Source organism: Gambusia affinis, linkage group LG22 (genome assembly GCF_019740435.1).
Source record: "Gambusia affinis linkage group LG22, SWU_Gaff_1.0, whole genome shotgun sequence".
Taxonomy (NCBI): Eukaryota; Metazoa; Chordata; class Actinopteri; order Cyprinodontiformes; family Poeciliidae; genus Gambusia; species Gambusia affinis.
The window spans coordinates 22,201,211-22,227,840 of NC_057889.1; the positions used below are offsets into that span (position 1 = coordinate 22,201,211).

Sequence of the window (26,630 nt, forward strand, 5' to 3'; positions counted from 1 at the left end):
ATTATTGATTTTTTTCCCCTTTTTTGAAATACTATATTTACTGTTCCTCTACTAAATTATGTTTTCATTTATTCTACTTTTGTGTAACCAGATTGTGTGTTGCTGATTTCTGCTCAGGACCCTCTTGAATATATCGGGGTCTACAGTCAGAACCAGAGTGTTAGTGAGTATGCAGCTATTGACAGTGATTTGTTGAATTAATGTGGCGGTTAGGCCAATCTAAGAGTGTCTTCAGCGGAGAGAAAGGGGAACTGACGTGCTTCTCCCAGCCTCTCTCCAGCACCGGGATTCGTCGTATCGATTTGTTTGTTTATTTTGCTCCGCGGCGCGTGCCGTGTGTTGCTGATGCCGCGCGCTTCCCAGTGACAAAACGCCGCTCTGCAGTTTGACCAATCAAAGCGCTTATCAGACTTTATCTCTGTGGCGAACAAGTTGCACAGTCTCATGCCTGTCACATTTTTGTCAGTACGTCAAAAGAAGAGATGGTACCGGGTTCAGAGCGCCCCTCCTGCGGTCCCGAGGTCTCTCTTGTGGAATCCCCGCTGGACCTTTAAAAGTCAACATGCAGTATAACGCCAGGGTCCTGCTTCTTCTTCTGTCTTTGATTCTAATGGCAGAGTCCCGGAGGTTGGGAAGCAGGAGGAAGCGGTGGTCCGAGCCGGGGGAGACTCTCAAGCCAGGAAAGTAAGTATTCTTAGATTCTTAGATTCAGTTCCACCATGAGGTTAGAGCTGATGATCAAAACACTGTAGACCAGTGGAAGGCACTCATCCTCCATCCATCCGTCCTTCAATATGTACTCAGTCTGGAACTCTACTCTGTGGAGCTATAGAGACAGCTGTCGGGCAGCTTAAATTGGTGAGAAGGAACAAAAGCGGATGTGTTCTGTTGATCATGTCCATCCAGACTGCTCTGTTTCCTGGGTTCGCGGTGAGCCAGCCAAGTCGTGCGTAAAAAGACAGACAGACGCAGAGGACAGATTTTTGCGATTCAGTAGCGAAAGAGGACTTGTGCTTGCCTGCACAAATAGGTTTAAGGTTTTCATTTAGCTAATATCTAAAATAATAATAAAAGAATAAAAAATCAACACCCCCTCTTTGTTTTTTTTGTTTTTTTCATAATTTCAAGACTGGTACATTCAGACATAAGAAACATACATTTCCAAATCCAGGATTTTACACACCATAAAGCCTTCCACGTGTTTACAGTGTTTCCAGGAGGAGTGCAATTACTTCCATTAACACTGAGCTACCAAAATATTCTCTGAAAGGGCAGGAAGCTGAGAAGACAGAAAATAAGGTTAGAAAATTGAGCTCGTGTACATTCAAAACCTTTCTTTGGGTGTTTGTGTCTGGTGAAATTTAGTCTAAAACATGTCTGTACAAGTTAATCAAGTAAATGTAATTGAGTCTAGATAGTCTAGCTAGATACCACCTCTGCTCTAAAGCAGTGCTCCTTTCAACATTTCTGACTTTCTGAACGCTGAAGTTGCATGTTTTCACAGACAGAATTGTAATTCCCAGTCAGAAGAACAAAACATTTGTCAATTGAAACCAGGACTTCATCTTTTTATGGTTTGTGTTGCTGGTTACCCATCTCATTGTCTCAAAAGCTTTCATAGTGCAACTTTTTTTTCCATATTCGTTAAGAGGAAGAGCAAACCAACATGGCAAACATCCTTCAAGCAGAAACAAGCATCAAGATAAATATTAATATAAAGTGAACCTGAGATGAGAATTTCCAGTGGATAGTAAAATAAAAAGATATATGATGTCCTTTATCACACCATTAATGTCTATACTTGTCTGACTGAAAAAACGTGCATTTACTGTGTCTCTGAAAATAGTTCCAAACATGTGTATTTATTCAGCAGTTTAACTTAAGGAACCATAATGATCTTTTTTTTTCCATTCAACCATTCATTTATATAACCTTAAGATCCCAACCCACTTCCTTGTCGGCAGACATGAAGAGAGTCATGTTGTGATGTACTGCACTGTGTTAACTGACACCACAAGGACATAAAGTGGACCCCACTACATGGTAGAGTGACCAGCTTATGTGATATGACTGAAAAAATCCCCTACACAGCAGATACATGTAACCTCAGAACGGCTGGGTGACAGTACATAGAAAACATCCTTCTAGATCCCATCCTAAAGGTCACCACCAACCCATCTGTGATTCTAACAGATTTTTCCCACTCAGTAACACACCCATTATGAAGCTGACTCTGGTAACCATCAGAAAGGTGACATCAGAGACACCAGCAGCCATGTTTGATTGTTTACCAGGGGCCAGAATGGGCCACATCAAAGAATAAGCGAAAATAAAGTAAGATAGTAATTTATGCTGGTGGTAATAACACCTAGTTACACCAATCAGGTGTCACTGTTGCTTGAGTGTGTAAGTTTACTAAAACAATGTAGTTTTCTCTGGTCTCTAGGCAATTGTTGCCATTCAAATGCTAGTTGTCTAAGTAGAATCCTGAAAACAATGTGGGTTACATTGATAATTGGAAAATATTTTTGGGAAAACTGGATCTGATCCAGAGAGACAGTATCATCTCACTTTGGATGGAGCAGCTTCTTCTCTCTAGGAAATTGGTGAAATTTATTATTCCTTCAAAACAGTGACAGCCCAGGCTCCAGACCAGGAAGCAGAATTACAGCTCAATTTTTGCTCTTGCTAAGTGATTGTCCAAGAACAGAGAATGCTGCAAGCCAATGACTCATTGTGATCTGTTGGGTTTCTTACAGAAAACCTTTAAGATCACTTTGAGAAACAAACTGCACATGACTGCATTATTCGAAAACTACCATCAATTGGAATGTATGAATGATTGGTTCTGTTTTATGGATTGGGTCTAAATAAACCAAAATTAATTCAATTAAAAGAGAACCGGTTTCAAAGGAGGTCCAAGAAATGATTTGATTCAGTTTTTGATTCAATTTAATTTGACCAAGGTCAGTTTGAAGAGTAGTCATCCGGGATCAGGGATGGATTTTGAGTTCAATTCCAACTTCCCCAGCACTACACACTGAAGTGTTCTTTGGCAAAACACTGAAATTGCAGTTTCCTACAGATCTTCACATCTATGTAACTGTACAGTTTTTCTGTGCAGTTCTGATAGTAAACAGAAGGTTTACATAATATGATTATGGTAAGAAAGAAAGGAAATCATAATATGACCCATTCATTTACTCTGAACTCCTTTTGTTCTTAGCATTGTCACTCTGTAACTGTTCAGGCATGCTTCCTGTTTGCTCTTTCCATGATCAAGTTGAACCTGAATATGTGTCTTTGTAGGACCCTGGGGGAAACACCTGATGCTGTGGTTCTTGTTGGGAAGGCAGGCTTGGAGGCTGGCATGGTGAATGGGTGTGTAGCTCATAGAATATTAATGTCAATCATTCAGCAACAAAGATCTAATTCTATTTCACTGTTCTATTGGTTGTTAACCAGATATTGCCTCAAGTTGACCAACTTAAGATGTAATCTAACAATACATTTGAAGACTGAATCAACTGTCATTGGATTTGATATATTTAGTGGACATTGTGTGTTGTCCAGATTAATATTCCTCCAATATGTACTTAATGAAGGTTTTATTCTACAAACAAACCTTTGTTTTCAAGTTTATATATATTTGGTGGCAAGAAGCTTTTTGCGCACATTCTTGCACAGGCCTCAAGGATTTCTGAAGAGTTTTTCTAGACTCTGGCTTTTATTTTTTTATGTCCAGTTCTTGTACCTGATCATGATTTTGTTAATGTCTGCATTAATTATTGAATAGGTGGTAAAAATAAATGAGATTCAGGCTTAAAGAACTCACCAAAATAAATCTGTTTAAAATAAAAGAAGAAAATCCAATAAGGTGTCAGACTACAGAGATCCTTCATCCTCCATCTGGTGGATGAAAGGTTATCAGATCAGAGCTCTCCAGGAATCATAAAGTCATTGAGACACATCTGAAAATACTCAAATACCTTTCTGAAAACAACAAAATCAGTGAAAGTTCAAATAAGAGCAGCTTACCAGGCCAAAAAGACTTTAGAGGACTGCATAAAAAGTCTGGTTCAAGCAAAATGTAAAGAAGTCATAAAAATATTTTGTAGTCTGTAATTATAAGTTCAGTGTATATTTCTTGATACTTCTTTGCACAGAATAAAAGAGGTGTAGTTTAGAGCAATAAATACCAGTTTTGCTATTAACATGGTCACCTTGTCATTGTTTGAAATACATAGATTCTTTCTCCCTGCTTCTCTGTTTACTCTTCTCAGTCCTCTGTCAAGGAAGATCACTGATGGCACCAAATCACGAAAGCTGAAAACTAGCCACCTTCTGCGTGTGGACGAACACGACTTCACCATGAGGCCAGCATTCGCAGGTAAGCATCTTCTGATAGCAGTTAATTTACTACTACTTTCGCTGTACAGTAAATACCAGCTCAGATATTCTATTCTATTCTATTCTATTCTATTCTATTCTATTCTATTCTATTCTATTCTATTCTATTCTATTCTATTCTATTCTATTATATTCTATTCTATCCATTCATCCATCCATCCATCCATCTTCTTCCACTTATCCGGGGTTGCGTCGCAGGGGTAGCAACTTCAGAAGGGAGGCCAAGACTTCCCTCTCCCCAGCCACTTCTTCCAGCTCCTCCAGGGGAATCCCAAGGCGTTCCCAGGCCAGCCGAGAGACATAGTCCCTCCAGTGTCTCCTGGGTCTTCCCCAGGGCCTCCTCCTGGTGGGACGTGCCCGGAACACCTCACCAGGGAGGCGTCCAGGAGGCATCCTGACCAGATGCCCGAGCCACCTCACCTCACACCTCCTCTCGACGTGAAGGAGCAGTGGCTCTACTCTGAGTCCCTCCCGGGTGGCTGAGCTTCTCACCCTATCTCTAAGGGAGAGCCCAAACACCCTACGGAGAAAACCCATTTTGGTTGCTTGCGTCCGCGATCTCGTTCTTGCAGTCATGACCCAAAGCTCATGACAAGAGATGAGGGTGGGAACGTAGATCGACCGGTAAATCGAGAGCTTCGCTTTTTGGCTCAGCTCTCTCTTCACCACGACGGACCGGTACAGCGCCCGGCAGACGGCAGATGCTGCGCCAATCCACTTGTTGATCTCCCACTCCCTTCTTCCCTCATTCGTGAACAAGATCCCGAGTTACATGAACTCCTCCACCTGGGGAAGGACACCCCCAACTGGACCTGGAGAAGGCCGTATCAAGGTGCCTGGTACCCCATACTCCTGGAGAACCCCCCACAGGGCTCCCTGAGGGACACGGTCAAACGCCTTCTCCAAGTCCACAAAACACATGTAGACTGGTTGGGCGAACTCCCATGCACCCTCCAGGACCCTGCTGAGGGTGTAGAGCTGGTCCAGTGTTCCACGACCAGGACGAAAACCACACTGCTCTTCCTGAATCTGAGGTTCGACAATCCTACGGACCCTCCTCTCCAGAATCCCAGAATAGACCTTTCCAGGGAGGCTTAAGAGTGTGACCCCCCTGTAATTGGAGCATGCCCTCCGGTCCCCCTTTTTGAACAGGGTGACCACCACCCCAGTCTGCCAATCCAGGGAACTGCCCCCGACATCCATGCAATATTGCAGAGTCGTGTTAGCCAACACAACCCTACAACATCCTTAAGCCTTAAGGAACTCCAGGTGGATCTCATCCACCCCCGGGGCCCTGCCCCCGAGGAGCTTTTTGACCACCTTGGCAACCTCATTCCCAGAGATTGGAGAGCCCAACCCAGAGTCCCCAGGCTCAGCTTCCTCAATGGTAGGTATGTTGGTGGGATTGAGGAGGTCTTCAAAGTACTCTACCCACCAGCCCACAACATCCCGAGTTGAGGTCAGCAGCACACCATCCCCACTATAGACAGTGTGGGTGCTGTACTGCTTCTCCCTCCTGAGATGCCGAATTGTGGACCAGAATCGCCTCAAAGCTGTACGGAAGTCTTTCTCCATGTCCTCTCCAATCTCCTCCCACGCCCGAGTTTTTGCCTCAGCAACCACCCGAGCCACATGCCGCTTCGCCCGCCGGTACCCATCGGCTGCTTCCGGAGTCCCACAGGCCAAAAAGGCCCGATAGGGCTCCATCTTCAGCCTGTTGGCTTCCCTCACCAAAGGTGTCCACCAACAGGTTCGAGGGTTGCTGCCACGACAAGCACCGACAACCTTGCGGCCACAGCTCAGATGAGCTGCCTCGACAATGGAGGCACGGAACACGGGCCACTCAGACTCCATGTCCCCCACCTCCCCCCGGACGTGTTCGAAGTTTTGCCGGAGATGGGAGTTAAAGCTCCGTCTCACAGGGGAGTCCACCAGACATTCCCAGCAGACCCTCACAACACATTTGGGCCTGCCAGGCATCCTCCCCCACCAGCGGAGCCAACTCACCACCAGGTAGTGGTCAGTGGACAGCTCCGCACCTCTCTTCACCCGAGTGTCCAAGACATACGGCTGAAAATCCAACGAAACGATGACAAAGTTGATCATCGAACTGCGGCCTAGGGTGTCCTGGTGCCAAGTGCACATATGGACACCTTTATACTTGAACATGGTGTTCGTTATGGACAATGCATGACGAGCACAGAAGTCCAACAACAGAACACCACTTGAGTTCAGATCGGGGGGGCCGTTCCCCCCAACCACGCCCCTCCAGGGCTCACTGTCATCGCCCACGTGAGTGTTGGAGTCCCCCAGCAGAACAAGGGAGTCCCTAGGAGGAGCACTCTCCAGTAATCCCTCTAGGGACTCAAAGAGGGTGGGTAATCTGAACTGTTGTTCGGCCCGTAAGCACAAATGACAGTCAGGACCCAACCCCCCACCCGAAGGCGGAGGGAGGCTATCCTCTCATTCACTGGGGTAAACCCCAACGTACAGGTGCCAAGATGGGGAGGAACAAGTATGCCCACTCCTGCTCGACACCTCTCACCTTGGGCAACTCCAGAGTGGAAGTATGTCCAGCCCCTCTCAAGGAGACTGGTTCCAGAACCAGAGTGGGGCCCCGGTGACCCGCGTCAGGGCGAGGGAACATGAAGTCCAAAGTTTACATTCATCATTGGGGTCTTTGGGCTGCACTTTGTCTGGTCCCTCACCTAGGGACTGTCTGCCTTGGGTGACCCATAAAGCCCCAGACAGCATAGCTTCTAGGATCATTGGGGCACTCAAACCCCTCCACCACAATAAGGTGGCAGCCCAAGGAGAGGAGGTTTGTTCTGATATCTTGTAATTCATAAATGGGGTAAGGAAGTAATAATGGAAGTAATACTTCCCAGAGCCACAGTGATAGAACCATGTTCCATCACACAGAGTTAAAGTGACAGAACCCTGAGGAACCTGGAATAGAACTCCTCCCCTTGCCTCATTGTTAATATGCTTTTTTATTCTATAGTCATATTCTATGAAAATGAATTGAGATGGCTTCGAATTCAAGTCCAAACAGTTCAATTCACTCCACTCCAGTCCAACCAATCACAAATAGTCAGATTCATATCCAATTACACCAAGTGAGTTGTTGACAGCAGTAGCTCTGCTCAGTGGTTCCCTAACACCATTAGTTTTTTTATGGATCAGTTTGGCTTCGATCCATCCATCCATTTTCTATACACCCTTTGCCCCTAATGGGGTCGGGAGGGTTGCTGGTGCCTATCCCTAGCTAACGTTCCGGGCGAGAGGCGGGGTACACTCTGGACAGGTCGCCAGTCTGTTGCAGGGCAACAGTTTGGCTTCTCTCCCTACATATTTCTTCTGGGGTTTTTTTGTTTTTTGTTTTGTCAAACTTAAATATGTTAGATGATAAAACTAATTTTTACCATCAAACAAAGACAACCCAACTAAACACAAAAAGCAACACAGATGATGATTTCACTATTGAATACAAAAAATGTTATTGAAACCAATCTGGCACAGTGTGGACAGAAATTACCCCTTTGTCTGATGGTAAATTTACTGTAAAAGTTTTATTTTTATTTTTCTAAGCTCCACTCAATTCCTGAGCCACACCCGCCTGTTATCACTGTCACATTGTAGAATTAAGATAACATTTGAATAAAATCTGAATGACAGCAGGAAACAGTGTAGAAGACCTCAAGAAGATTAAAGAAAAAATTCAAAAAGAAACGAGATGCAAGGTCTATCTGTCTGGAAAGGGGAAGAAAGACATGTAAAGCTTTGGGACTAGAGGTAATCAGTGTGAGGAGACGAGAAAAGATGGAACACTGGAGACCCATGTAGTGTTCCATTTTGGTGCTCTTGGAATCACCAAAATGACTCCAAGAGCTCACCAATAACTTCTCAGTCCACTGTTGACCAAGAATACCACCAAGACCCACCCCCAAAACATCTTGATGTTTTCCAGGACCTTTAGGAACATATTCTATCGACTGACATGAGAAAACTGGAGCTTTTTGAAAGGTTCCAGTTTTCACCATCTGGAGTAAAGCTAAAACAAAGACAAAAGAACATTATACCAACAACTGAACAGTTCCTTGCTGCAAGTAAATATAATGTCAGCTCTCCATCTGAAAATTATGAATTTAGAGAATTTCGAGCTCAGACAAACTTGGGTCTGGCATTAAGTCCAACTCACCACTAATAAAAGTTGTGGTGAGTTTAACTACTTAGTTAAAGTGCAGACTTTAACTAAGTAGCCTAGTTAAAGTCTGCACTTAAATCTGACTTGAATGATGTGGCTCAACCTTAAACATTCAGTTCATGCTAAACGCTTGATGGCAATTGTTGTTGCCAATGGTGACACAACCAGTTTAGAGGAAAATTACTTCTTCACATAGGAGAGGTTTGTTCTGATATCTTGTAATTCATAAATGGGGTAAGGGTTAGGGTTAATGGAAGTTATACTTCCAAGAGCCACAGTGATAGAACCATGTTCCATCACACAGCGTAAAGTGACAGAACCCTGAGGAACCTGGAACAGAACTCTTCCCCTCGCCTCGTTGTTACCATGGAGTTGTGCTTCTTGTATCCGTCTAAAGCACTGCCAGGATTTTCTGAAGCTGTTTAAGGTGGGGTTTTTTTTTGTTTTTTGAATTTTCTTCAATACACCGTTGCCACCATGTGTTGGCAGAACTATGCTGTCATGTTCAGTTTGTAGTCATTATCTGTGTGGTTGCTTTGCACCTTGAATGTCAGAAAAAGCCCCTGCTTCTTTGAAATAAGGAGCTTATGATTCAAATAAGAGCCCAGCCCTTTGCTGTTTAGAACAGCTCTGTTTAAACCTCTAGAGGAAACGGACCATGGTGAATTTTCCGACAGCAGTTGCAGCCACAGATGGAAGCATATGTCCAACTGAGGAGCCTTTTGTCTTGTATTTATTTATTATTGTCAGATCCTGCAGACACACCAAACAGTGAGCAGTGAGCATCCCATTCCCTTTCCAGGGAGAGAGATTTCAGTGCAATCCTCTGACTGAGGGCAAATTGTGAGTTAAACAGCTGCTCTGGTTCCTTTTAGTTTCATCAAAGCTTCTTACAGAATTACTTCTTTTTTGTTGACTGCGCCATAATAACTGAAACCTTCTTTCTGATCAGGATTCTGGAAACACAACCAAGTAAAATGCGGTTGTTCCAGATGCTTTTTTTCAAACAGTAAACAGTATAATAGTGAAGTTAATTTTATTTGTTCAAAACAGAATCTAAAATAGATTTATTATTAATGTTTACCTATTAAAAAAACGTTTATGTCCAGGATTATGATCTGTTTCAAGAGTCATAACTAAATCAACAGCACCAGCTCCTTTTGGTCAGACCTGATTCAAACAGTGGAAGAGATGGAGAATATTTGTCATCACGTTGCTTTTGAATTTCTTTGGGTACAGCTGTTTGTTCCTCTTTGCGTTAGGTTGAAAAACATAGATGAAAACATATAGATCCACCATGCATTAGTCCATAATTGTTTAAAAATAGCACTGAGACATTCTCCCGAAATATCGACTCTAATGCATTGCATCACTGGAATTCCCTTTTTGGATTTACGCTTGTAATGCATAGGCCTAGCTGTCTGAGCTAAGCGTGATGAACCGGTGACGGATTTACAGCTGCTAATCCGAGAGCAGATGAGTGAGGGATGGGTGTCATCACCATCTGTAGAAATGACATGAAGATTATTCTGTGAACGCTGAGTTTGACTGGAGAAATAAAGAGCTGGGATTCCTTTTAAGTGCACCTGTATATAGAATATATAGAGTTACTTTACATGGTGTACTTGTTCGTGGCTTCAGATGTAAAGTGAATACATGTCAAATCAAATTGTGCAAAATATGAAACACTCAGCTGGGATGGAAATTAATGAATTACTAAACAAACTGTGTTGGGTATTATGTTGGGTTAAAGGTAGTCTTGTCATATTTAGTAATTATCTCAAGTTTATATTAGCATCACAAAATTCTAATTCCCTGCATGCAAACTGGCTTATTAGTAACTAAAATTGCTGGACTTATGAAGAGCATTTCCCATGGATCCCAATAACAAAATAGTTGACCTTTATTTTGATTGTACATATGTTTTAGCATCGTGTTTTATGTTATTTCTGAGTTATTACTGGATAAGCAGTAAGGACAGAACATCATTCTGCCAACATTCAGCCTGGAGACATGGACCATTTAAAACATATGTGCTTGCAAATAACCAACATTAGTCAATTGAATTTCTTAGCGCAGTGGTTATTATACAGACAGTGGTGTAACTTTCTGAATTAGGAACAGAAAGGCTGCTTGCTTAATGACTCACATAATTAGCTTAATTAAAAAGGAATCAGCTGTTTAACTGAAATCTCAGACCCACCTAAATATAGCTACTTTTATGACAAAGTATGGAAACAAATAAATTATATTTTTTATTGTGCTCATGTGGTCATGTAATATCTGCATTTTAAAAAGGACGATTTGGAATTATACAAGCTGTTGGGCGTTGGCAGAGCTCTGAAAAAAGAAAAGACGCATCATTAAGACTCCTTTGGCAGCCTGGGCCCACAGATTGAGTTGCATTTTAATTTGCCTTGAGGTGTTCTTTGCTCTTGGATGTTTGTGTGTGTGTTTGTGGGAGGGTGTGTGCGTGTGTGTTTTTTCGTGTACGGGTGTGTGTGCGTGTGTGTGGTGGGTTGGCGGTGTAGCTTTCTGGCCATGAGAAAACGCCAGTGGATGCACTTTAGCATTACACTGAAGTGCTGCTAAGAGCCATAAAGAGTCATCAGGAGCTGTGGAGTGGAGCTTTGCTCTGACACACTATGAGGTGTCATCTAAGAATTAGTGAATACTGGGAAAATTTGCTGATGCAAAAAAAAAAAAGAAGTGCTTCAAAACAGCAAAACAGCTTTGGATCAAACGCTCATGCACCCTGTAACCAGGGGAACACACACTGCTCTGAAAAGCTTTCTGAGTCTAGCTGTGGCCGTGTGCAGCTGCAGGCTGAGCTGAGGCACCGGCAGAAACAGACCTCTGCTTCTCATTTCTGCTTTTTCAGCAGGTGTCTGATGTTATGTCACATCAGCTGAAGCTCAGGATTTAATGTGCTCGGCACGTGTTGTGGGGCATATGGTGTGAGTAAGAGAAAGGAGGACAAGACCGACAGCTGGAACTGGGCAGGAGTTAATATCCCATCTTCCAGGTAGCAGATTTGCCTGGCCGTGGGTTATGTAAGGCTGGCACCCATACGGCTCCACAGATTAACTAGACCACAGCAGCCAATGTCACTGCACTGAACAAATGACAGAAGGTTCTGTCTGTTTGTTTTTTTCTACTAATGATCAGGATAGTAGGATACTCTTCCAGATCCCTTTAAATCCCAAATTGTCCTTATTTCTTATCCACTCAGTCAGTTGAGCAACACACATCAGTAAACTGCAGAATCCTGTCAACGATTTAATCAAACACATTGTGTGAAATGATGTGTATTATTAGTCATGGCTTAACAGAGTATTCTATCCTGTTATTTTACGAGGGAGCGCTTCATAACAAGGAAGCAGATGACATCATGAGTAGAATAAAACCGTCTTATTTATTTTTTATCAGAAACTGGCTGTTTGACAGCCAATTCATTTGATTTAGTTCAGATATTTATAGAGTTTGACTCCAACTCAGATTAGAGTCAATTCAGGTCAGTTGGCATAAAACAAAAGATTCACTTCCATTCAGACCAATTTACTCTTGTTTGGTCAAACTGATTCAATGCTTGTTCCAGAACCAAAGTGATCAGAATGAAACTGTGTTTAATAGAATGAATTAAGCTGACTTGAACTAACTGTTATTTAGCTTGTATAATTAATAATGAGCTGAATTCAGTCTGAACCTGATCTCAGTCCATGTCAGTTCAGCTCATTTTAATTCAACATCTAATACATCACATTAGCCCCTGTGAAAAAATTATATATATAAGTACATTTTAAATATGCTGTACTTTTCTGAAATACATTTTTAGTGGGTTATCAAGTAGATATACTTGTTAAAGTACAATTCTGTGATAGCATATTGGCAATGTACTCTTGAAAAATGTGAATATATTGAATATAAAATGTGATTATTTTTTTTCAGCTGGAAAGTGTGTTGTTCATCCTTCTTTAAACCAATAGCCTGATGTGTTTGTAGTACTCTAGTGTGTATGAAGCATGTAAAGAACAAAGTGGCAAAGCAGAATAATAAATTACATTGACAAATAAATAAAAGTGTACTTCATCTGCAATTACAATCAACTAAAGGTTTAATTGGAGCATACTGAGATCACATTAGTAATATAAAATATATAATGCTTCTATATTTAGAAGACATTCTAAATACATTTTGTGTAATTCTTTCACAAAAATGGCATTTAACATATACTAATCAAGCATGGAGATTGTATTTTTTATGTTCTAACTATTATACTTTTAGTTGTTGCACTTTAGCAATGGTAATAGTACACTTGTACTTAATTTTTTTCTAAAATGTTTCTACAATTTAATTACAATTTAATTACAATTAGGGCTGCACAGTGGCACAGTTGGCAGCACTGTTGCAAGAGGTCCTGGTTCGATTCCCGGCCCTGGCTTTTTCTGCATGGAGTTTGCATGTTCTCCTTGTGCATGCATGTGTTCTCTCCGGATTAACTAGACCAGGCTTCCTCACACAGTTAATTGGTCTCTAAATTCTTCTAGGTGTGTGTATGTGTGTGGGTGTGTGCGCGTGTGTGTGCATGGTTGTTTGTCCTGTCTATCTCTGTGTTGCCCTGCGACAGACTGGTGACCTGTCCAGGGTGACCCCGCCTCTCGCCTGAAACGTTCACTGGGGATAGACACCAGCAGCCCTCCTGACCCCACCAGGGACAATGGTGTTAGAAAATGGATGGATGAATGGATAATTAGAATTATAATATATTAAGCACAAAATTAGTTATTCCAAAATAGCATGCTTTAAGTTAAATAATTCTTAACAAACTTGAAGTATAATGATGATTAGTCTGACTTCAAGTATGCTAAGATTTAATATTATTTATATTTATTTTTCAGAAGGGTGTATTGGGCTTTTAAGCATGTTAAAAAGTGCTATATTACATTATTATGTGAATACAGTTCATGTTGGGAAGACTCAGCTGATTACAACAGCCCAAAACAAATGTGAGGTGAGGGGTGTGCCGTATTGTCTCGTTTACAGTAGCACCAGTTGTGCTACATGCTAATGCTTTCTGCACCATTACAACAAAGAAGAAGCTAGTCAGCTGGTCCACAGTCTGGACCGGTCTAACTTTCACAGAATCAGCTGCTACCTGCAGTAAGAAAAGAATTTACAGAAGTTTCTGTTGTTCGACTGCTGCAGCAGAGGAGGGTGGAGTGTTGGGGTGCGGTTGCAGTTGCCGTAACATGAGAGCTAAAAATCTAAACACTGACAGATATTACTTCAGTGGAGCTGAAGTAATATCTTCAGCTCCACTGAAGATATTACTTTTGAAGTTACATATTTGTTTGGCCAAATCCAACAATAATTTTAAAAAAGCAGAAAATGTGGAATATCGTCTGTGATATTGTTCTGAAGGTTTTCAAAGATATATATATATATTGTGATATTACTTTTTGTCAATATCGCTCACCTCTAGTAATTAAGAACCACTATGCGTGGTGAGTTCAAAGAATTCAAAGCAAAGGGAAAAAATGGAAAGTGTACGCTGGTTTATATCTGCACTTTGTAGAAACGTCATGGTGCAACTTTAAAACTGAAAAAGCAATGCTGATAATGAGCTTTCTGGTATTGATCTGCAGGTCCAGCTGTCCCAGTTGGAGTGGATGTTCAGGTGGAGAGTTTGGACAGCATATCTGAAGTTGACATGGTATGCTGCTTGAATGTTTGAATGACACGCAGTGCAACCAGTTTCACACTATCGGGTCAGTCAAGGGAAGGTAAAAATTTCACCGGCAGCAGATAATTACAAATAAGAAAAACAAGCCAGATTCAACATAACAGATGTTATCAGATTAGAAAGATTGGAAGTTTGAAACAAATGACCTCTGCTGCAACACAGGGACAGGATGCTGTTCAGTTGCTGCAGCTAATGAGTCGGCGCAGGAATATTTCTCTAACAGCATGTAAACAAATGCTTGACTACCAAACAAATTTGTTACACTGCCAGAATTTTAACTCCAGCACAAAATTCAATTCAATTAAACATACTTTATCCATTCTGAGGAGCAACTACATGCAGCTCAGAATAATTTCTAGTTTAGTTAAATTGAACTGTGGAGCTGACAGTGACAGAGCAATCCTCTACTGAGTAAAGTTATGATAATTCAAGTAAAATTCAAGCTCTTTTTGAGAACACTCTTTTGTTGATCATCAGAATAAATTAAAACAGGTTTGACTGATGTAATTAAATCAGCCTTCTGCTCTGTTTATAAATTGGACGGAAAATGATGTTGTATAATCTCACGTTTGCAAGGGCGCATGAGGATTATGTTTAATTTGGATCCCAAGGTTGTGGATTTAGTTGTTTTGGAACAGAAGGAAGAACATGAATGATTCTAGTCCGTAGCTGCTGGTAATGACATTAAATCAGAATGTTGAAGTATGCAGAGTTCTGAGTCATAATCATTTGCTGGTTTTTATGACCTTATGCTGCTTTGTCCAAATTTTCATCCTTTTTTTTAATTTGTATTCACATCATTCAAAATGATCTGAAACTGACCAGACATCTTACACAAACATTTTCATTACTGTTGAATAAAAACATATAGTTCAGTAACTAGAGCTAGTATAGTGAAATGTGATTTTCAGGTCATGTTGTTGCTCTCTTTTCAGCAGAAAATGGTACCTTCAAAAGCACCTTCTGACCATTTTTAAGTTTCACTTGGTGAACTTAAAGATGTTAGTGAAATAAACAAACTTTTTAGCTGCATTCAAATTTATGAAATATGACTGTACTATGCAGATATTTAAAACTCACATACAGCAAATGACTGTGTACTAAGTCAGTTAATTCAGGTATTAAACATTGAATTAAAAATTATATCCATCTTATGTGTTGGTTGTTTCCACAAACTTTTGTTTCTCTGCCAAACATAATTTACAATAAACAGTGAGAGTAAATTGACACATTTTTAGGAGATAAAAACGGTCTTGCTTGTCTTCCTATGAAAAAGAAAACATTTTCACAGAGATTTTACTTCATAAGCTGCTTTAAATTTAAAAATATATTCTAATTTAGATTTTAAATATTTTGGAATAATTACAATTATTATTTCTCTTCTTAAAGTCATTAAAAGCAGAACACTAGACCAATTATATCTGTGAAAGCAGCAGAATTGAACAAATCATAAGCAATAAATAATATTCCAATAAGAAATAATTACAATACATAATATAAGAAGCATTAAAGACTTTAAATATTCACATTTGATGTAATCCTTCAGAACCAAGCATCTACAGTTATGTCAGAAATTGTCTATCTAGTTACAGTGTAATTTATTTTCTAACTTTTTAGAAATATTTCTATCATTATGTGTCTGTTAGATTTTCTGTTTCTGTCACTTTGGTGCTGAAACAGCTGAATGAATTTCTTTGTTGTTATTTTTAATTGAGACATGTCCAGTTTCTCCTCTTATGCAACAGCAGAGGTTCTCTTCTGGTGTATGCCAATAGTACAATGTGTTGTCATAGCTATTATTTCTAAGTGATCTGGTCTTATGTAATGGTGTGAGGAGAACGGGGCAAAGAGTGATCCGTCACACAGGGCTGCTGCGTTGCAGCAGTGCATCCTTCAGATGTAAAGTAGCAGGGTAACATGAGGCAACAACACTCCAATCAGCTTGGATCAATAGAAACCATGGCCAGTTACATGATTTAGTGAACAATTGTTTCACACGTCTGTAGAGCTTGTGCATTTGGTCCCGACATAACTAAATAATCCAGCTGGCATGGGTCAGACTGCTGTAATCCTGGAGGAATTTGATAAACTAGAGAAAGCAAGCAAGTAGTGCCTCTACTGACACTTAATCCTGAATCTGTTTATGCCGCCCATCCTCTATCCCCCTCCCTTAGGACTTCACCATGACTCTGTATCTAAGGCACTACTGGAAGGACGAAAGGTTGGCTTTTCCAAGCGCCACAAATAAGAGCATGACATTTGATGGGCGCCTAGTGAAAAAAATCTGGGTCCCTGATGTGTTCTTCGTCCATTCTAAGAGGTCCTTCATCCATGACACCACCACCGACAACATCATGCTGAGGGTCTTTCCAGATGGCCATGTTCTGTACAGTCTGAGGTGAGAAACCCAACTAAATCCAAGCTGGCAGGCTCTCATGCTGCTGAGCTTTACACTGTCCTTTCTTTATCCCTCAGGGTAACAGTTACTGCTGCTTGCAACATGGATTTCAGTCGTTTCCCTCTGGATTCACAGACATGCACTCTGGAGCTGGAGAGCTGTGAGTTTACAGCCTTGTGTCTCACTGTGCTTCTTATTACAAGTGACTATGGATATTCTGGCAAAAGCTTATGAACCAACCTCACTTAGTGGAAACAGCAGTTTGAAGATAATTGTTTTCTGTAGAATTCCTTAAAGATCCCGTGCTTTTTCAGTCACTGTGCTGACATCCTTTCTGTTGCTAATAATGTATATCTGATTGTTTCATCTTCACCGTAAAGGGATTTCACATCGAAAGCCTTTGTTCCTCTTCTAAAGTTTCTTCCCTGCCTCCTCACGTTTATGCTACTATTTCAACTTAAACATAAATGCTTCTGTATTAAATTTCCACTGAAACCTATGAGCATTTCTTTAAATCAAATCATACCTGCAATTTAGTTCAATACACTAGCACACGTGTTGCTGATTCAGCATGAGCGCCTTGGAACATTTGATAGGAAATGGAGCTTTCAAAGGCACTGACAAAGAAAGAGACAGGAACAGCTCAATTAAAGATCAATTAAATCAGTGAAGATTGATCTTATTTTGTCTCGTGTTATACTGTCATGACATAGTGATAGTTTTAACAAATAAGTCTTTGCTATAAAGGTCACCTACCCCAGCTTTAATTGAGCCAGCTTCTTCTGTGCAATCCAACAGGATTGTGATGATATCACTGTATAATTTTATTCAGTATGAATTTTTCCTCTCACCTCTTATTGAATAGTGATATTTCTTGTACAGTAAATCTAATTAAAAGGAGTCTTGAATCTGCAGGTGAGTTTATTTCCTGCTGTACATCAGGAGAATTCAGGTGTATTTTTATTATGGAAGCGTTTGGTATTAGGAAATGTTTTTGAAATACTCTCATCTGCAGTTTGCCAAGATATGCAGCCACTTTTCTTGATAATTGTTTTTGAAAAGTTAGTTTTGCATCTCAGTACTCATTTCGAATTTATTGGTTTGTTGACAGAACTGTGAGGTTTTGCAGTAACATGGTAGAGATGCACAATATATCAGTATTAACATCGTTATCTACCGATTGGCCCATCCTTAAAATGGGATGTTCTAGATGTCAGTTACAAATTCCAGATTTAACAGTTTCTCTGTAAATATTCCCAGAACCATGGTTCAACTTTCAACGCACTGCTTTCCTTCACAGCCATAAAAATATTATTATTATTATTATTATTATTATTATTATTATTATTATTATTATTATTATTATTATTATTATTATTATTATTATTATTATTATGCAGTCATGTAACATCATCAGTTAAACTATGAAGCTACTATCATTTAGCTTGCATAATAGTATCTCCTCACCAAACATAAAAAAAAAAAAAAAAAAATGTATAGTCCTAATTATTTTCTGAATTAAGAACTGAACTATCTCCACTTTACAAATGTGGTTGAATAGATGGTTCCTAGTTATACTGGTTGATCTGGTATTATTATTTTTATTTTTTTCTCATTGGTAACTCTGGTATGTTTGTATGTGTGTAATGAAAACCTTCAATAAATATGTTAACCGCTAAAAGCCTCTGATCCAAAGTGTCTCCTTGCTCTGGTTGTGCTTTTTGTTCCTCAGACGCTTACACTGATGAAGACCTGATGCTTTACTGGAAAAGTGGGGATGAGTCCCTGAGCACAGACGACAGGATCTCTTTATCTCAGTTTCTCATCCAGAAGTTTCACACCACCTCCAGACTGGCTTTCTACAGCAGCACAGGTATTTTTATGTGTATAATTACCTAGTACATCTGTCTGGTGTAAATTGTATAAGCATTTATGAAGTACAAAATATCAGTAGGGTTCTATACAATTGTGTTTTTGAATCTTCATTCTGTAATTGGGCTTTATGACAAATCTAATTTGACATAAATTAGATTTATGTAATAATAAGTGTGCATGTTAATACATAAGAAAATATTATTAATATATTTACTTTTGCAAAGATGCATAAGGAACTAGTATAAATCACCTATTGCTGGAGTGGGAGAGTTTGTTATGATCTGAAAGAACTAAACTGGAACTTTTGGATTCCAATTTCAAAAGTTATTGGTGGCCCAGAAAGAACTGAGCATCACCAAAAGAATAACAAAGCCACAGTGAGACATGGTGGTGGCAGCAACATGATCTGGGGTTGTTCATCAGAACATTCACCAAATAACTGGTTTGCGTCGTTTCCTGTTTTCCAGGTTGGTACAACCGACTGTACATCAACTTCACCCTACGGCGGCACATCTTCTTCTTCCTGCTGCAGACGTACTTTCCTGCCACTCTGATGGTCATGCTGTCCTGGGTGTCCTTCTGGATCGACCGCAGGGCTGTTCCTGCCAGGGTCTCTTTAGGTAACAAAAACCTTTGTGCTGGTTCAAATCAAAATACGTTCTTTTTAATAGGGCATTCTATGAGTTCTGAGACAGAACAAATTAAGATGGGACAGAAAATGAACATCTGTTCAGTTCTTGTGAGCAGTTCACTAAATGGCAGTTTAAAAATCTCTGTTTGGAAAATCAAGGTAAAATTTTGAAATTTAAAAATTTTGCAGACTGCAGTCTACATCATGAAAACATCTGTAGTATTAGGGTGGAGGTGGAGGAGATTGAGATCGATCTTTTCACGCATTATCTGTCTCATATTATACTGTCAGGACATGTTGACAATTTTAACAAATATGTAAACTATAAATTTTTGTAAAAGTTACATATTGTAGTTTTAAATTATGGGTTTGTAATTTTCTTTTTACATGAGTTCAGTGACTACCAGGGGCATTTCCTTTTTCTCATGACTGGAAGTTACTAAATAATCTATGAAATCCTTTGATGTCTCTTGTGTTTTCTATGCAGCCCTCATTGACCTCTACACCAACAGAGTTGTTCTATTTTCTGTGCTTCAGGTATAACTACGGTGCTCACTATGTCTACCATTATTACTGGAGTCAACGCCTCCATGCCAAGGGTCTCTTACATCAAAGCTGTCGACATTTACCTCTGGGTCAGTTTTGTGTTTGTATTCCTCTCTGTGCTTGAATATGCAGCGGTCAACTATCTGACCACAGTGAGGGATGGTAAAGACCGGAAGCTAAGAGAAAAACTAAAGGAACAGGTATGATATGATTTCAAAATCAGTAACAACCAGTTCCAAAAAATCCCTAGACTCAGTCATGACTTCTTTCTTTTCTTCCTTTCTTTGTTCCTTTTTTTCTTTCTTTGTTTCTTTCTTTCATCCAGTCCCAAACGTTGCCCTGCACTTGTGGCATTCCTCACACCAAGACCATGATGCTGGATGGAATGTACAGTGAGGCAGATGCAAACAGTCTGGCAGGGTACACCAGAGCCTCTATGGCAGCTGAGGATCCGTCCGACAAACAGGAGCAGATGGTGGTCCATCTCACATTGGACAATGAGTCCACAGAGACCAAGAAGAAGGGCATTCGCAGCTTCCGCATTATCCAGAACACCCACACCATTGACACTTACTCCCGCATGATCTTCCCAGGCGCTTACATCCTATTCAACCTGATCTACTGGTGTGTGTACTGCTGAGTGTGTCCATTTTAAATAAAGCTCCAAAAGAAAAATAGAAAATATTTCCTTCAGTTTGGGAAGCTGTACCTCATCTCCGGGTCCTGGGGGAAGACCTACTTTTAGCTCACATGCTGCTGTTGCTCTGGATGACGTCTAGAGATGAGAGAGCTTCTCCTTCCATATAGCCCTGGCTCCAGAGAGATTTAGAAGGACATTGTCTTATTTTGGGGGAGAGGAGAAAAAACAAATTTTTACTTTAATAGAAATACATAAACAAACCTTTATGTAGCCTTTCAAGTAAAAAATAAAAAAAACAAAAACAAAAAAAACCCCACCTGTTTATTAATGCAAAATAAACAACTACTCATGTAGGTACCCTTTTTCCCAGAAAGTGATTCAAGTGACTGTATCCAGTACTTCCCACTTTTGAACATGGATAACAATAAATCAATAACCTATTCTTGTTAACAAGCTTAATGTGCTATATTGCCATTGGATAGCTAACATTATCTGCATCCAACAGCATTTTTCAATTCACTCAGTTAGTTTGGGGGAAAAACTGTACAAATTATTTGCCTTTTGCTGGTTTGCTGCTATGATTCTTTTTTTATTATTATTTTGCTGCACAGCAGCAGCAGGGCTCCATTACTGCCACACAGGTGTTATAACTGGTGCGAACATCTCAAGACTCATGTTGCAACAAGTTATGACATGTTGGCAAAGGATTAAAAAGGCTAAAAACAGGACAACAGGCACAAATATGGGAAATGTGGGAGTTTCTACTGTGTCAAATCAAGATAAGAATGCGACTGGCTCTGTGGTTGAGCTATGCCCCCTAATGCCACCCCATGTCATCAGGTACAGCTGTCAAGATGGTCTCCAGCTACAGGTACCAGGGTGTGCATATATCCAGTGACCTCACCTGGAGTGGCTACACCTCCCATCTGGTCAGGAAGGCCCACCAATGTCTCTACCTTCCTGAGGAAGCTCTGGAAAGCTGGACTTGGGTTTTCAGTACTGAGGAGCTTCTATCGCTGTGTGGTGGAGAGCATTCTCTGCATCTGCATTACAATGTGGCACAGCAACTGCACTGCTGCTGACAGAGCCAGTCACTCCTATTATTAATGTTAAAGTGATTAACATTAATAATCATAACAAGAGGACAAGTAGTTAAATATGTTAAGATAAATATTTGACTTACCGCTATTCTGTCGCTGCCAGAAATCAATGAGGTCTAAATTGTACTCCAACATGGCTACAGTGTTGTTGGAATGCGTTAATGTGATTGACTTATCCATCAGATACCCCAATGTTTGGTCCATTCATATGATTGACTGAAACAAGGAAGTTATATGATTGGTTGTTGTCTGATCATTCCTTGTTAAAAAAAATACATTTGTGGATGGAGCCATGTTAGGGGTGTCTCAAAATTCACAAATACATTCAGCAAAGCCCACTGGCCAGATGCAGCTTGTAATTCAATACATGAGTGTTTGCATCAAAAATAAAACCATGAATCTTCTTCTGTGCACATGTCAGTCCTTCTGTGTATTTGTGAATATTGATACAACTTTAGCTTCACACATAAAGACACATGAATCTGTACAAGTGAATTTACCTCAGTATGTGAAAACACAACAACCTTCAGGTTGAGAATAACAGAGGCAGGCTTGTTTTTGTAAGACCTTTTCATAACCAGCTGATAGTAAAAGACCTTTTGGCATTTTATATAAAATATTTTGATGATTGGAAACCTAATGGGGCACATGAAGAATAAGCCTGAGCTCATTTTAGAGTACAATGTTAATTATGGACTAAATCCAGAGTTCCCTGTGCTATCAGCAGGAGTTGATGGGAGAAGGGGATGTGAGCTGGCAGAAAAGTAAGAAGTGTGCTTAGAACAGTGTGCGCAAATTAGGATCTCCTGCTGCTCTAGTCTCTTGATTTCTCCTGAGGCTTCATAGCTTTGATTTTGTGCTTGATTCTCAGTCTGAATGCTCTAAAACTTGACGTTTATGTGTGCATACAGTCCCAACAAAGCAAAGAGTTTGTCTACAATTCTCATGAGGATGTTGTTTTTTAAGGATATCTGTGTTACCATGTCATACATTTTGATTCAGGTTTTCTAGTCATTTGGTTTTTTTTTTACTATTATTCTTCCCTTCTCAGCTCTGAAACTGAAAATTGCTTTCCCCTGACTGCCAACGTCATCATCATCTGAGCTGCAAGCTCAACCGATTCTAGAGCTACTCAGCAACATTTGCCAGTTTGACCAACTTCTAAAAGACTCTTAAAGTTTTAAATCTCAATTTTCACCATAATTCCTGGACTCTACTGACATCTGCTGGCTATGCTGTGGTACTTCCATTCAATGTGTCATCAAATTATGAAAAAAAGACACCAAGTATTGTCATATTTAAATAACTTTCTCTAGTGAGTGAAAGAGAAAGGTATAGAAAGAAGAGTGACTGGGTATTATTAAGTACAATGCAGTACCAGTAAAGATAAAAAATCTGCAGGACCTGGCTCCTGTCATTATCAGGGCTCAGTTCAAAAGAGGTTCACATTGCTGACACTCAAGGGCAAAAAAAAAAAAAAGACAAAAAACTAGCAGAATGTTACCTCCGGCTTAACTCCAGAAAAGGGGTATGCTGTAATACAGAGTCAGATTTCTGTTCTGGAATCTGAGCATTCAAAAAGCAGAAAGATTTTCTTTCTGCTTTTGTTTAGAAACCTATGCCGAGCATTGAACATCAAAGGTCGGCTGAGAAAGAAAGGCACATTTCACCTCAGCAACGTTACTATGATTTAACTGAGGGTGGAAACATCAGCTGGCAAGTTGCTTGTGGCAATTTGTGAATGTTCAGGTTGAAAGCCTACACCAGCAAGTTTGCTCTAAAGCCAGTGGGTAGGCTGTTGCAAAGTGCCAGTGTCTTTTATGGCTACATGAATGTCATTCAAAAGGAAGAAAGAAAGAAAAGGAAAAAAGTCTAAAAACGAACAAGAGAGAAAAGAAAGTTCAATCCATTTATTCATAAACTGATCCTACTTATCAAACAATGCAGTCAAGTTCAGTTCATCATTCAAATTGGGTAAAATGCTTTACCCAATTTACTCTACATGTGGAGGGTCCACATGTAGAGACAGTGGACTCGCCATGCTGCCGGGAGTTAGCTGTAAGCAGCCCCTCATGCTCAGCATGTATGACAATAGAATGAAAACTTCCCTTTTACAGGAAGAAACCTCCTACAAGGCTTCAGCTCAGTATGATAAATGTAACGTTTGTTTCCTCTTGATGCCACATCTGCAGAAACAATGTAGTTATGAGTGAAACAGCAGAACTGAATTCAATCCATAAATAAACAGATTTTCCAACATTAGAATATTTATTACCAAGCAGTATTGCACAACAATAAATTAGCAGTTCAAATGCTCTGGAAATTATGTATCTTCTTATATTTTTATCTTGATGTGCATTAATATTATCATATTGAAAAAAGTTGGCCCAGGTCAACTAGTGCAAAAATATTTGCTTTAGTATATTTAAAATATACTTACATTTGTGCAAGTACATTTTAAGTATGCTAAGTATTAAGTGTACTGACCTTAAATATATACAAAGTACACTAAAAGTATGCTTGTACCAATTTTGACATTATAACTTTAAACACACAGATGCCTGAGCCACCTCAACTGGCTCCTCTCATGTGAAGGAGCAGCAGCTCTACTCTGAGTACTCTGAGTACTCTGGGCTTCTCAGGTGGGAGAGCCCAGACACCCTACGAAGAAAATCCATTTCAGCCGCTTGTATCGCGATCTCGTTCTTTCTGTCATGACCCAAGGCTCATGACTATAGATGAGGGTGGGAACGTAGATTGGTAAATCGAAAGCTTCGCTTTTTGACTCAGCTCTCTCTTCACCACGACGGTGTTAGCGCCCGCTTCACAGCAGACGCTGCGCCAATCCGCCTGTCTATCTCCCGCTCCCTTCTTCCCTCATTCGTGAACCAGATCCCGACATACTCTGTCAAGGAGAAGCAGAGGCTCGTATAAATATTACGAGCCCTCTGATTGTAATATTTATGCGATAATCTTACTCGTATAAAAATCTTATACGAGTAATATTTTTACTCCTATCATATTGAATTAAAAGTAGGGAGGGCCTTGATAATAGTAATTTTGGTAAATTCACACTGGTGACGTCCTAGTCCGAGTTAAACGACAACATAACAGGATAACAACCGATGGAAATGAAATGTGGGTCATGAAAGGAACCGAAGGGACGAAGGCTGCTAACTTGTTGCTAGCTGGTGGTAAGTTTGCTTCCAAATGCTAATTATCTCCGTTTAATTATAAACAGTGCAGTACACATATAAACAAACTTACGTTGGTTTCAGAAATAATTATTCTATCAATTTTATTGTGACTTTTATGATTATTACTATAACATCACTCAGTTATAACTGCATGGAGGCTCTGTTTGTGCGATTTGATATACTTTTCTTCATAAGCTTAACCTGGTTTTCATTAAGCTCAGTATGCCAAAGAGACGTTGATATTGTGAAGCTGTCGTTATAACTCGTTCATCAATGTTTTTGCCTTCATATTTTTGTATTTTTGCAGTCTAAACAAATGAAGATGAAAGGGGAAGCCAGAAATCAGGTGTCAGAAAACCTAAAGACTTTCCTGTCCCAGAAGAGTCTCTGGCTCCACCAGATCACCAACCAGTTCTAAGGATGAACCTGCACATTGTCTTCATGGTGGAAGGCCTTTTTTTTTTATACTGAGCAGGTGGCTACATTTTATCAACAGCAAAAACTGGTGTGTTACCAATACTAAGTGGTTAATAAACATGATTTGGTTTAAAAATAACTGGACAGAATTTATTCCCCTTGTTAATCTACCATTTCTCTTTCATACATTTTATTTGTTGTCATCTTTCAGGGCCCTGTGATGGACTGGTGATCTGTCCAGGGTGAACCCCGCCTCTCATCTGATGACTGCTGGAGATGGGCACCACCAGCCCCCCTCACCACCCTGCAAGGATCAGCGTGTTCAGATCATGGATGGAAAGATTCCACACTTAAAACAGCTTCATAGTTGATGCTAGCATCAACTGATTCTATGATATTGCTGGCTATTTTTTCTACTTCTAACATAAACAGGTAAAGAAGACACTCAGAAATGTTTTTTCCACTCCAGGCATCCAGTCCCAATCATCATCAGTTCTGATGTTGACTCATACATAGCGAGTCCACAATGTCTTAAAAACTGTAAGTCATAGTTTTTTCTTTGCCATTTTTCTGTACACTTTAAAATACGGTGCAAGTGCTTTCTCTGTTTAATTGCTCTATTGTTTATTGTGTAGATTTTTGTAAAGTGCAGTGAATGGGAATGTTCTGTAGATCCTCACTGTTCATAGGAAGGAGAAATGTCAGTTTGTCTGGAGTAAAACTGGAATTCTGTGACATTGTTTTAAAACAATACTCTGTACTTGGTGAAATATTTTTCACATTTTCTCTAAAGTGTACCTATTGTTTTATTGTTCTAATTTTCATAAGCATGTTATCTTTAAACTTTGAATGTATTGACAATTTGTACAATTCTGTGATAGTATAATGTACAAGTCTTACCCACATTGAAAAATGTGGTGAGACTTTATTTGACGGGGTGTGCATAAGACTGACATGACACTGTCATAAACATGACATAACACCTGTTAGGAACATACTAACAGCTGTCATAATGTGACATTCGGTAAATAATGACACTTTTAATGAGAAGTTGTTTTAAAAGTTGGATGACAAGTGTCATGTTTATGACAGTGTCTTGTCAGTCTTATGTACACCCCATCAAATAAAGTGTTACCAAAATGGAAATAATTGAAAGCACAATGTAAATAGTTTCATCTGCAGAGTGTTGTTATTGATCCTTCTGTGTTCTGGTAGTCTGATGTGTTTGCAGTAATGTGGTGTGTATGAAGCATGTAATGCACAAAGTGGCAAAGCAGAATAATAAAAGACATTAAGTAACTAAAAAGTGTACTTCATTAACAGTTATAATAGAAAAATCGTATAATTGTAGCATACTGTAATCACACTATTAATATATAAAATATGTAATGCAAATGTACTTAAAATACATTCTAAATATATAAAAAAGCAATGTACTTAAAGTATGCTAAGTGTAATTTAAGTTG

General features: G+C 39.8%; 1 protein-coding gene and 1 long non-coding RNA gene across 3 annotated transcripts; both read left to right on the top strand.

Annotated features, from left to right (window-relative positions):
• The first annotated feature begins 328 nt into the window (after positions 1-328).
• LOC122824866 (gamma-aminobutyric acid receptor subunit rho-2-like) lies at positions 329-21,881 on the top strand. Of its 2 annotated transcripts, none has more exons than XM_044105701.1 (10): positions 329-684; positions 3,310-3,381; positions 4,284-4,390; positions 14,263-14,330; positions 16,535-16,758; positions 16,836-16,918; positions 18,491-18,631; positions 19,101-19,253; positions 19,802-20,010; positions 20,136-21,881. In XM_044105701.1, the coding sequence occupies exons 1-10, from the start codon at positions 563-565 to the stop codon at positions 20,448-20,450; spliced, it is 1,494 nt and encodes a 497-aa protein (XP_043961636.1). In that variant the 5' UTR covers positions 329-562; the 3' UTR covers positions 20,451-21,881. The 2 variants fall into 2 exon arrangements, with proteins under 2 accessions (XP_043961636.1, XP_043961637.1); XM_044105702.1 differs by lacking the exon at positions 329-684 and adding an exon at positions 2,513-3,163.
• Positions 21,882-24,187: 2,306 nt separating this feature from the next.
• LOC122824867 lies at positions 24,188-26,183 on the top strand. The gene is made up of 3 exons (XR_006369558.1): positions 24,188-24,744; positions 25,055-25,252; positions 25,376-26,183. It is a non-coding gene; the product is annotated as an uncharacterized LOC122824867 (long non-coding RNA).
• The last annotated feature ends 447 nt before the right edge of the window (positions 26,184-26,630 follow it).